This window comes from Mobula hypostoma, chromosome 13 (genome assembly GCF_963921235.1).
Source record: "Mobula hypostoma chromosome 13, sMobHyp1.1, whole genome shotgun sequence".
In the NCBI taxonomy this organism is placed as follows: Eukaryota; Metazoa; Chordata; class Chondrichthyes; order Myliobatiformes; family Myliobatidae; genus Mobula; species Mobula hypostoma.
The window spans coordinates 2,418,528-2,431,318 of record NC_086109.1 but is presented as its reverse complement, the minus strand read 5'-3'; the positions used below and the strand labels follow the sequence as shown (position 1 = coordinate 2,431,318).

The window sequence follows — 12,791 nt, the reverse complement described above, 5'->3', positions numbered from 1 at the left end:
CTTGCCCCTCCTGCAATCATGTCTTCCTAATGGCTACAATGTCCTAATTACAGGTGTTCCCCTGAGGTCAAGCAACATAATCCACTTGATTGTCAGGTTGAGCTCGGTCTAACCCTACATTTCCAATGCTGTGACAGTTGCAAAAGAGACAACAACCTCAACCATTCCCTTTAAACAGACTTTGAGGTTCATGTTGGTGTGACCATAGTTTGTCTCCACACTCTTTCATAATAGATTGAACAGTGTCTGTGCAAAATGAATGAAGCTGCAAGGTTACTGGGTGTCTGATAATCACTCACTGGAGAAAGCGAGGTCTCCATTGTGTCCACAGTGGTGTAACTGTGGGAATGTCCCACCACCAGAAAGAATGATCTGTCCCCCAGGCCCACAGTGGTCTAACTGCACTCTGTCCCATCGACTCGGTGGGGACATCAGGGCTGAGCAGTGGATCAGTCTGGGTTCTGGTATCCCCCCCGAGGGAACACCAAGCCCAGACTCTCTTGAAAGAGACATAGATGCTAGCATCCCAGGAGGGAGTCCCCGGCTCACATGTAACCACTGAGGAAGACTGCAACACAAGCCACCCCCTTCACCTGGACAGCTAGTACCTCTCCACAGACCCAGTTATTGGGTAATGGAGCCCAGACCCAATGCAGAGTGAGGAGGTTGGGAGTGGGTTTCCATCCCAGTGGAACTTCTGGTCTTGTTCCACAGTCCCAGTGGGGTTGGAACCTCACTCTATGGAGAGGACAAGGATTCAGGTGCAGCATAGAAGCAAAGCAAAGGAGGCATACAATATGGTGAATTTTAGCAGGAAGCTTTTAAGACCGAGTGGAGAACAATTGTAAAACCAATAAGGAAAAAAAGATGAAATACAAGGGTAAATTATCCAATAATGTAAAAGAAAATTTCAACATATCTAGCGAACTGCCTGCAAGGATATTGGTTCCCCTTGGATTCGGGTGCAACCCATCCCTTTTGAACAGGTCATAGATTCCCCAGCAGAGATCCCTTTGATCCAGAAATCTGAACCCCTGCCCCCTGCACCAGTTCTCAGGTGCACAGTTCTCTGCCCAATGATCCTATTTTGTACCAAGACTTCTGGATGCTGACCCTCTCCCTTTAGAATGCCATGGACTCAATCTGAGATGTCACTGACCATGGCACCTGGGAATCAACATATCATCCTGGTGTCTATTTATGTCCACAGAAAACCTTGTGTACTTCTTTAAGTATGGAACCCCCTATCACTACTGTTACTGAAGTCCTCTTCTCCTCCATTCCCTTCTGGGCCATAGCTCCAGAGTCTGGAGACCTGGTAATGGTGGCACCTCCCCTGCCACCCCTTCCCCCCCCCCCCACTCCGGTAGGTCATCCCCCTCAGCAGCATCCAACAAGGTATCATCATTATTGAGGGGAATGGCCACAGGGGTACTTTGTACTGGTTGCCCATTTCCCTGTCTTCTGACAGTCACCCAGTGACCTGCCTCCTGCAACTTGGGGGTTACTACCTCACTGTAGCTCCTATCATCACCTCTTCTGATTTCTGGATAATTGGGATCTGCTCTGGGGAAGGATGTCCTGTGCAAAGGGGTGAATTACACCTGGACTCGAGTAGGCTGGTTCGCTTGACCCTGGCAATTGGTAAGGTTTTAAAATCTTTTATAAAAGATGAAATTTCAGGATACTTGGAAGTAGGTGATAAAATCGGGTGAAGTTTGTACAATTTTGTTCTAATTCTTTGAGAAGGTAAAAGGACGGCTAGAGAAAGGAGAGTAAGCTCCAGCAATTTACAAGTACTTTCACAAGGTATTTGACAAGGTTCCACTCACGAGACTATTAAACAAGATAAGAGCCCATGGCATCGTTGGTAAGGTACAGCATGGATAGAAGATTGTCTGACTGGCAGAAGTTTGAGAGAGTGGGGATAAAATGCTCTTTTTTGAACACCTGCCACAGACCAATGGAGTATCAAAGGGTTCTGGGCTGGGACGGCACCTTTTCACATTACACATGAATGGTCTCGATGAAGGAGCAGATGGCATTGTGGATATATCAGGATCAAGATAGCCGGACGTACAGTTGGTGTCAGAGAGGCACAGAGTCGAGTCTGCTGCAGGACTTGGAGAGACTGGGAGAATGGGCAAAGAAATGGCAGATGGAAGACAATTTTTTAGGAAATGAGGGTTTATGCACTCTGAGAGGAAGAATAAAGTTGTAGCCTAGAATGAAATGGACCGACAATTCGCGTTGAGTCAGTATTAAAGAAGGGAACTACATTGTTAGTATTTAGTTTGGAAAGGGTGTGTATATAATAGCAAGAACGAACTGCTGAGGCTTTATAAGGAGTTGCTTAGACCCCATATGGAATATTGTGAACAATTTGTGTACTGTATCTAAGGAAATATGTGCTGCCTCTGGAGAGGGTCCAGATAATGTTCACAAGAATAATTACGGGAGTGGAAGTCTTCAGGTATGAGGAGTGTTTGGCAGCTTTGGGCCTGAAAAGGATGGACTTCAGAAGGGTGATGGAAAGGATTCACTAAATCATACCAGATACTGAAACGCCTGGATGACATGAAGGTGCAGAGGATGTTTATGTCAGTGGGAGAGTCCAGGACACAAGGGCACAGACTCAGAATAAAGAGATGTGCTTTTGGAACTGAGGTGAGAAGGAATTTTTTCAGCCAGAGGCCAGGAATCTGGAATTTAAGGATGAGATTAAAAGGTTTTCAATTGGTAGAGTGGTTCAGGGTTACAGAGAAAAGGCAGGAGAATGTGGCTGCACAAGGAACCAACCACAATTAAATGATGGAACAGGCTCAAAGGGCTAAATGTCTTAAATTTCCTCCTATATTTTATGGTCTTATGGATCTGCAATACATTGTGCTGACCACACTCCTCGATCTTGGACACTTGATTTCCTGTTCTTATCACCCAGATTTGGGTTTATAACTGTTGCTAAACCCATCACGCACACAGTCAATGTGGTAAATATTCCCCACACACCCAGTCACTGGAATACACAGTCCCCCACACACCCATTCACCGGGGTACACTCTCTCCCACCCACCCAGTCACTGGGGTACACTATCCCACCCACACACCCTGTCACTGTGGCACACTGTCCCCACACACACCCAGTCACTGGGGTACACTGTCCCCACACACCCAGTCATTGGGTTACACTGTCCCCACACATATGGTTACTGGAGTACTCTGTACCCCTCATGACTGGTTACTGGTCAGTGCAGAGGAGAATGAGGAAGGGAGTCGGGGTGCTGTGATTTGTGACAGTGGAGGTGACATTGCAGAGGATGAGTAGGGACCAGATGAACATATCTTAGATTGATGGTCACTGGGAGATTCTGTGGAGGGAAGGCCAGGTATCAGTATCACGACTGGAAGCCCTCAACTCTGCTCTCGATCCCACAGGCCAGTGGAGACCCAGCCTTTGGAAGATCAAACGAAGGAGCCTGCAAGCAATGCCTTGGAATAGAACCCAGCTCACAGATACCCCCTCCATCGGGACAGCGAGCACCTCTCCAAACCCAATCACTGGGAAATGAGGGCCAGCCCCTCCTGGCCCCGCAAGCACAGAGGGTGTGTGTAGGGGGTGGTCCTCCCCTCTACTGGAACCCCTGCCTTTGTTCAACAATTCCAAATTGCCTTATATACTGTGGGTTTTGCAGTGACTGGTGGTATCCCCACTCCCGGATCTGGCATCCACTCTACTGCACACAGACTTGTGTCCATAACTTGTCTGTCTACCTCTCCCTCGTTTTCCTCCCTGCTGCTCAGATCTAGCACTGCCCACCTTTCCTTCTGACTCTTATCCTCAGAATTTACAACTTTCTTGCCCTCTCTCAGTATCCTCTCCTGTGTCCCCACCCAAAGCCCTGTGTCAACATCATTCCCCAGCATCCCCACACATCTCCAGGTAGTCCCCACACTCTGTCATCACAGAATGCTCTGTTCATGTTCTCACATTTTTTTCTCTTCCTCTAACACACCTGGGTAAAATCAATAAGTCCACAAGACATTGGTGCAGAATTGAGTCTTTCAGCCCATCGAGTCAGCTCCATTATTTGATCAAGTTCGGTCCATTTCCCTCTCAATTCCATTCTTCTGCCTTCTCCACATAATCTTCCATTAGCTTCCTCAGCCTTAAATACACTCAATGATCTGGCCTCCAAAGCCACCAGTGGTAACAAATTCCACAGATGCAACACCCTCTGGCTAAAGAAATTCCTCCTCATCTCCTTTTCAAATAGATATCTCTCTATTCTGACATTGTGACCTCTAGCCCTGTACTCTCCCACAATCAGAAACATCCTCTCCACATCCAGTCTATCTAGTACTTTCAACATTCAATAGGTTAGAATGAGGTCCTCCCTCATTCTTCTAAATTTCAGTACTAGTCCACAGCTATCGAATGCTGTTCATATGATAAGACTCTCAAGTCCAGAAACATTTTCTGAACCTCCTCTGAACCCTCTCCAATGTCAGCACATCTTTTTATAGAAAAGTGCCTCCAACTGTTGACGATACTGGAAATGAGGCAAACCAGCCTCAGCTTTACATCCTTGTTTTTATATTCTAGTTCTCTTAAAATCAATGTTAACATTGCAGATGCCTTCCTCACCACAAACTTAAACTGCAAGTTAACCTTTAGAGAATCCTGCACAAGGAATCACATGTCTCCAGGGTTTTGGCCTGAAACATCAATTGTACTCATTTCCATAGATGAGTTGCTTGGATCTCCAGCATCTGCAGAGTTACTCTTGTTTGTGGTTGTATTCCCTTTACACTTTGCATTTATGAATTTTCTCCCCGTTTAGAAAATAGTCTACCATTTTATTCATCCTCCCAAAGTGCATGACCATTTAGTTCCCGACACGATGTTCCATCTGGCACTTCTTTGCCCGGTCTCCTCATCTGTCCATCTTTCTGCAGCCCCTCTGCCTCTGCAACACTATCTGCCCCTCTAACTACCTTCATATCATCCACAAACTTGCCCACAAAGCCATCAGTTCCATCATCCAAATCATTGATACGCAACGTGAAAAGAGTAAGTCCCAACATCGCTACTTGTGGAACACAATTTGCCAGCAGCAGCCAATCAAAAATGTTCACTGTATTCCTACATTTTGTCTCCTAATTATCCAATGATCTTCTAATCCTATGTCACCTCTTTCCAAGGATATGATTTATTTTTTATCAACAGGGCCATGCTTCACCCTCTGCCTACCTGCCTGTCATTTCAATACAATGTGTATCCATGGATGTTAAGCTCCTAACAATAACTTTCTTTCAGTTATGACTCAGTGATGCCCACAACATCATACCTGTCAATCTCTACCTGTGCTACAAGACCGTCTATCTTATTTTGCATGCAGCGTGCATTCAAATATAACACCTTCAGTTAGCTGTTTTCCCTTTGATAAACTTGTCATCCCCAGCTGATCAATCGCACTGAGCTTCACAATGTACTGCGGCCCCCACACTGTAACTTCCTGTTCCTCATCCCACAACCCCTCCCGGGACATCCCTTCCAATTCTCATTGTCTGATTAACCATTGACATCCTGAAGGACAGTCCCAGAGGTTGGAGCCGAGGGTGGAGCCTGGGCAAAACCCAGGATGTCGGATGTCGTGAACGATCCTGTGAAGCCTCTCCCACAATTCTGGGGCTGTGGACGGCCACACACCGCAAGTGGTTTATTGTTAATATTGTGCACTCCCTGCCAACATGAACCAGTGAAGTTTTCACCAGTGAAATCACGCTCAGTCTTTCAGCCTAAGAGCCTGGTGATCAGATATTGGGCAGAGGGCACATTTTTTATCTGTGCACTGTCAAATTTAATAGCTTGGCCAGCATCTGTGGAGAGTTAATGTTTCAGGTCACACACGTCTCTCTCCACAGGTGCTGCCTGACTTGCCTCAGGCTTCCAGCAGTTCCTGATTTTCCTAGGGATTTCCAACTTGTATAATTGCTTTATATTTACTAATTGAGATTGTCTATAATAAATTCTTATACAATATTTTCCCAGACCATTCTGTTGTTGGAGTTTGTTGGGCTGCAGCAGGTTTACTCAGATATGGATGGGTGCAGGGCCAGAGGGTGTTACAGAGAGATGGATGGGTGGAAGGCCTGTGGGGGTTTTTACAGAGAGATGGATAGGTATCGGAGCCAAAAGGGGTTTCGCAGAGACGTGATGGGTATGACCGAGAGATAAGATGGGTACAGGGCCGGAGGGGATTACAGGGAGATGGATGAGTGTAGGGGCAGAAAGAGGTTGAGGAGAAGATTCCTCCAGTGTGTTGTGAGAGGTGGCAGAGAAACGGGAGAGTGTAGGGTCTGTAGGGGGTTACAGAGACATGGATAGTGTTACGAGAATACACATAAAATTAAGATGTTTGCTGGCCTGGGCTAGCATCAGTGGCATCAGCAGTTGGTCTGCCACCTGCCCTCAGGGGAAGGAGAGATAAGGAACAATGGAGCAGCGTCTGGAGATGTGTAATGAAGGGATGTGGGAGGAAGAGCTGTCTGGAGCGGCTCCCCCCTTTGAACCCTGAACTGTTTGAAGTGATGGACAGGCGATACCCCAGCAGGGGGATAAAAAGGGACAGGTTCGCTAAGACAGACACACACGCCACCCGAGGTAACGAGACCCTGGAAGCGGTGCGCCTCTCACGAGTGGTGAGAAGTACCGGACAACGCACAGGGTGGAAAGGTACGATCAGCGGGAACCCGGTGTGTGTCCGCCCTTGCCTGGGTGCCGGGTTCACTGCAGAGGATCGACCGCATCTGGAGGAGGGGTCACAGTCGGTGACCTCAGGTGACATCACCAAGGACCCGCCCAAAAGCTGTTTGTGAGCCATCTCGCTGGTCTGTGAGCCATCTCGCTGGTCTGTGAGTGAAGCAGTGTTCTGAATGATCAGTTGTTCCTATTCTATCTCTCTCTTCCCCCACGTTGTCCACCGCCATGGCAACGATTACTGCGAACTGAACTACTAAACTGGACTGAACTTTGAGTCATTTTGAAATTGGTCATTTACCCCTAGACAACGATAGAGCTTGATTGATGCTGTTATCTTAATTCTGTGCACATGTGCGTTTATCATCGCTGAACTGTTGCATTTATTATCCTTTCGATTAATGTGTTGCTTGTTTCTTTAATAAAACTTTCTTAGTTCTAGTACTCCAGACTCCAACTGAGTGATCCATTTCTGCTGGTTTGGCAACCCAGTTACGGGGTACGTAACAATAGGTATAGGGGCCAGAAGGTGTTACAGAAAGATGAATGGGTGTAGGGGCTGGAGGGCAGTGCAGGGAGATGGATGGGTGTAGGGTCTGGAAGAGGTCGCGGAGAGATGAGTGGATGTAGGGTCTGGAGGGGGTTACAGAGAGATGGATAGGTATAGCGGCCAGAAGGGGTTTCACGGAGACAGGACGGGCGTAGGGGCCACAGAGTATAAAGAGCCGCCGGATTGGTTCGCTGATGTGAACTGCGTTGATGGACGCCGTAACCTACGCAAGTGCTTACGCACTCTGCGAGCATTTATACTTCTGCGGTGGTGTGTCTGCGTCGCTCGGAAATTCGCGCGCGTCACGCATGCGCACTCAGCTGCCCACGCAAGGCTTCATGGTCATGGTAGTCTCAGCTAAACAAGACGCGAGGGTGATTTTTCGTGCGAAATGTGTCCTCCATAATTTCGGAGCTCTGTAAAGCTTTATGGAAAACATTGCAGCCGGAGTTCCTTCGCTGCCCTTCAGTCGCACAATGGGAAGCTATTGCAGCGTAGGATGACGTGCGATGCTACCAAGCGGACCAAAGACAGCAGCTGCCGTCTGTGTTGCCGCGACGCGCGGTTACATTTTGGGTGCGCGTCCCATCAACGCAGGCTTTCGCGTAGGGTTTGCGGCGACGTGTTGACGCAGAAGTATAAAGGCTCATTTAAAACAACGATGTAATAAGTTTAATTGAATAAAAGTACGTTTGATGGCGATTCAAGATAGAGTGAAGCAGTAGCAGAAAACTGAACAGCGCCCTCTAGTGGCGGTGCTGCCAGTGATGCTGCTCCTTGGGAAACACCCCTCTATGGGACAGTCCTCCAAGACGGCGCCACCATCCAAACTCCGTGCAATTACTGGATGGACACAACATTCTCTCAGCGAGCCCTGGCGACTCAGGTGAGGGTGACAACGACGAATCATATAGGTTTAACTGCCATGTCACCAATTGTCCCAATAAAGACCAGGGATGTGGAGATTGGAGCTATGAATCTGAATCAGAATCAGGTTTCACACATCAAAGTTGCTGGTGAACGCAGCAGGCCAGGCAGCATCTGTAGGAAGAGGTACAGTCCACGTTTCAGGCCGGGCATCTCTAGGAAGAGATACAGTCGATGTTTGCTGTACCTTTGTGTGTTGCTTGAAATTCCAGCATCTGCAGAATTCCTGTTGTTCAGCATCAGGTTTAATAGCAACAGCATATGTCATGAAATTGGTTGTCTTTGCAGCAGCAGTACAATGTAATACATAATAATAAAGAAAAAACTGTCAATTACAATAACTATATACAATAAATTAAATAAGTATTGTAAAATAAATATACATAAACAGTAGTGAGGTAATAAAGTTAGTGAGTATTAAAGGATACAGATTTTCTTTTCATCAACTGCCTGAACAGGAAAAGATTGATAAATGGTTCAAGGAAGGGGCACATCCCAACCAAGAGAGTTGGGCTGAATTTCAGCATATCAAGGCAGATACAAATTGAACCCCTTTTATGGCAACTAAATTCTGTCTACCACGTTGCCTTCTCAGCAAATCACACAGTTGACACGTGGATTTGGTGACACCATAGGAGATGACAAATCAACATGTACAAGGTGGTGGAAGAATCAGAGGACTAGTGAGTAGCTAATGTTGCTCCATTATTCAATAATGGAACCATGGATAAACATTAGCTGAACGTGGAAAGGATAGATCCTCGACTCTCATGATACTGGTAGGAAACTTGCTGGAGAAGGTTTTTATAGATAGGATTTATGACAATTCGGATAACCATAGACTGATGAGATGTAGCCGGTATGTCTCTGTACGGGACAAATCATGTCTCTCTAATCTGATTGTGTTTTCTAAGGAGGTGACGAGGGTGATTGGTGAAGGAAGAACTGTGGATATGTGGCAATTGACAGGGTCAATCAGGGGCGGCTCATCCAGAAGATTAAGATGTCTGGGGTCCATGGCGAATAGGCCATTTGGATTCAGAACTGCCTTGTCCATAGGAGGCAGACGGTAGAGGGAATAGGAGGGAGGAGTGGGGATGGAGAGAAGGACAACATGGGAAGAATGGATGGGGGATTTGTGTTGAAGGTAGACTAACTGGATCTCAGACTCCTTCTTCCCCGCTGATCCATCCACTGTTCCCACCACGTCCCCCTGTCCCAGATGTTGTGGTCACCCTTACGAATCTTTGTGGAACCCAGAGACGCCTCTGGAATACATTGGCCTCAACCATAAACATGGTAGCAGAATTAGGCCATTAGATCCACCTTTCAATCATGGCTGATCCTTTTTCCCTTCCTCAGCCCCACTTCCCGACCTTCTTCCCATAAGCTTTGGTGCCACGACCAATCAACAACCTGTAGACCCCCCGGCCAGCCTCAGGGTCGCTCGGCTCGCTGTCATCGAGGGAAACAGCCCTCGGCCCGGCAAACTGGGTAATTAGTTTGTGTGGATGCTGTGTGATGTACCCCACCCCGCCCAAATAACAGACAATACACCAGATACGATTAAATGATTTACAGTTTATAGATATTACTGGAACTATATAATTAATAGTGAATAAAATATAAAAGGAAAATAAAAGGCGCCACACTTATTAACGTTCAATCTCTTCGTGCACAAAAAAAGTTGGAGCTCAGGACCCTTCTTCTTCACCCTGCGACCCCTCGGACCACCTCCACCGGCCGCCTGGGACCAACAACGAGTCCTTCTCCATCTCCCCTCCTCGCCGAATGCCCCGCTTGGGATTCGACCCCGTTAGCAGACTCACAGCACCTGGTCTAAATGACCTCCACCCGACCATTCCAATCTCTGTAATCCTCTCTTTCACAATCTCTGTGATTTCCTCCTTCCCCTTTAATCCTCTCCATCTTTATGGACTCAATTTATTGCTACATTTCCCCGTCTCTGTGACACCCACCTCCCTCACACGCCCCAGTATCTGTAAACCCTTCCATCTCCTACGCCCCTCTCTCACTAAACTCCCCTCCCTGTCTTTCCATTCCCCTTCACCCCTCTCTCTGTATGCCCCTGTAACCCCTCGGATCGGTCCGCGGCATTAGTTGAGAGAAGACCATTTCTGGCCCCGCCAATCGTGTGAAATTTCAGGTGCAAAACCTTCTGTTTCTGTGGATGCTGCGTGATTTGTTCCCCTGTTCTAAATCAGTACCGTGAAATAACAGGCCATGTACCATATACAATTAAGTGATCTAGCTTTATAATTCTGAATTTGACTGAAGGGTTAGTAAAGAAAACAAAAAGAGAAGGGCCCTTTTTAATGAGCGAATCTAACGAGCACAGGTTGGAGCTCACGGTTTCCCTGTCACAGACCGGTACAGAAACACCAATGCGCTGGAAAGGACAATACGACAAAATGTAGCGGATACGACCCAGTCCATCACGGGTAAAGCCCTCCCCACCATTGAACCCATCTACACAGAGCGTTGTCACAGGGAAACAGCGTCTATGATCGGGATCACCACCTTACAGACATCCAACATCCTTCACGATATCTCCGAATTTACTGATGTGATCCCCTACATCCACATCCAAATCATTTCAAACGATAAAGTGTCCATGTAGTATCATCGATTACCGGTATCCAATCACGAAAACCTGGATCCACCTCCTCTTATTTCGAAGCAATGATTTCAGACAACATGCAAGTTGTCCTTGTCAAGATGGATCACACTGCTTTGGTGCAGAATGTAGTGCTCCCAGCATGAGGATTTCCGTTCCAGGACATCTAAAATGTCCTCTTTCTTTAAGGATAGTGGTTTCCTTCTGCCGTCATCAATGATGCCCTCACACGCATCTCCTCCATTTCCCACACTTCGGTCCTCACCCCATCCTTCCGCCACCACAAAAGGAACAGAGTTCCCTTGTCCTCACCTACCACCCCACCAGCCTCCGGATCCAGCACATTATCCACCACAACTTCCGCCACCTTCAACAGGACCCCATAACTAAACACGTCTTTCCATCTCCACCCCTCTCCGCTTTCCGCAGGGATTGGTCCCTCAGCAACTCCCTGGTCCACACGTCCCTCCCCACGGATCTCCCATCCGGCACTTATCCCTGTAAGCGTAAGTGCTACACCTGTCCCTACACCTCTCTTGCCACCATTCAGGGCCCCAAACAGTCCTTCCAGGTGAGGCAACACTTCACTCGTGAGTCTGTTGGGGTCATCTATTCCATCCGGTGCTCCCGGTGCGGCCTCCTCTACATCGGTGAAACCCGACGCAGATTGGGGGACCACTTTGTCGAGCACCTCTGCTCCGTTCGCCACAACGGACAGGATCTCCCGGTTGCCACCCACTTCAACTCTGCTTCACATTCCCATTCGGATATGTCCATACATGGCCTCCTCTACTGCCATGATGAGGCCAAACTCAGGTTGGAGGAGCAACACCTCAAATACCGTCCAGGTAGTCTCCAGCCCCTTGGTATGAACATAGAATTCTCCAACTTCCGGTAATTACCTCCTCCTCCCTTCCCCTATCCCTATTTCACTCTACCCGATCCCCCAGCTGCCTATTATCTCCCTCATGGTTCTACCTCCTTCTACTACCCATTGTGATTTCCCCTATTCCTTCTTCACCTTTACTGCCTATCATCTCCCTGCTTCCCCTCCCCCACCCCTTTATCTGTCCCCTTACTGGTTTTTCACCTGGAACCTACCAGCCTTCTCCTTCCCACCCTCCCCCACCTTCTTTATAGGGCCTCTGCCCCTTCCCTCTTCATTTCTGACAAAGGGTTCCGGCCCGAAACGTCGACTGATCGTTTCCACGGATGCTGCCCGATCTGCTGAGTTCCTCCAGCGTGTTGTGAGTGTTGCGCCGATCAATACTTTATTGCCTTCTGCAAATGATCTATTTGATTGTGCAGGGAAAATCTTAAATCTGACAAAGTCTATTGGTTATTTCTGATCAGTGCACGCTTTTCCTGCCCCTCAGAACTTTTCATTATCTCCCCTCCCACTAACGTATACCTCCACTGCACCCTTTATAAACCTTCGACGCCGGTCTTATAATGAGACGACCAGATCTGAACACAATACTCCAAGAGTGGCCTAACCATGATTTTATAACGCTGCAGCATTCCCCTCGTTGGTCCTGAGTTCAGTCTCCCGACTAACGAAGGTCAAAACAACATACAGCTTCGTAACCAGCTGGAAGATAAGGAGCTGTGACGTTCAATTTAGGAATACTGTGTCAGCCAGTCAGGATGATGGAACTGGGAGAAAGATCTGGAGAGACCTGGACGGGGTGAGATTTGTGACGGACAGGATTTTCGCAGGATTTTTTGGTGGGAGCTGCGGAGAGGACGGAGGGAGGGGGTGGGGGGGGATGGGGGGAGGATGGGAGGTGGCTGTGGGTGCCGTGAGAAGGAGCAACCCCCTTGCACGAAGTCAGATGAATGGCTGCAAGAATGGAGGCCACACCTCGCAAGGGAGCGCCCGTTTATTCGAGATGGGTTTTGAGCAATGTTCGGAA

General features: G+C 47.9%; 1 protein-coding gene across 1 annotated transcript in view; it reads left to right on the top strand.

Annotated features, from left to right (window-relative positions):
• LOC134355366 (uncharacterized) overlaps positions 1-6,761 on the top strand; it is a 53,256-nt gene extending 46,495 nt beyond the window's left edge. Inside the window, exon 5 of the mRNA XM_063065146.1 lies at positions 3,436-6,761. Coding sequence (XP_062921216.1) covers positions 3,436-3,569 — 134 coding nt within the window. The 3' untranslated portion in view covers positions 3,570-6,761. The remainder of the gene's footprint in view (positions 1-3,435) is intronic.
• The last annotated feature ends 6,030 nt before the right edge of the window (positions 6,762-12,791 follow it).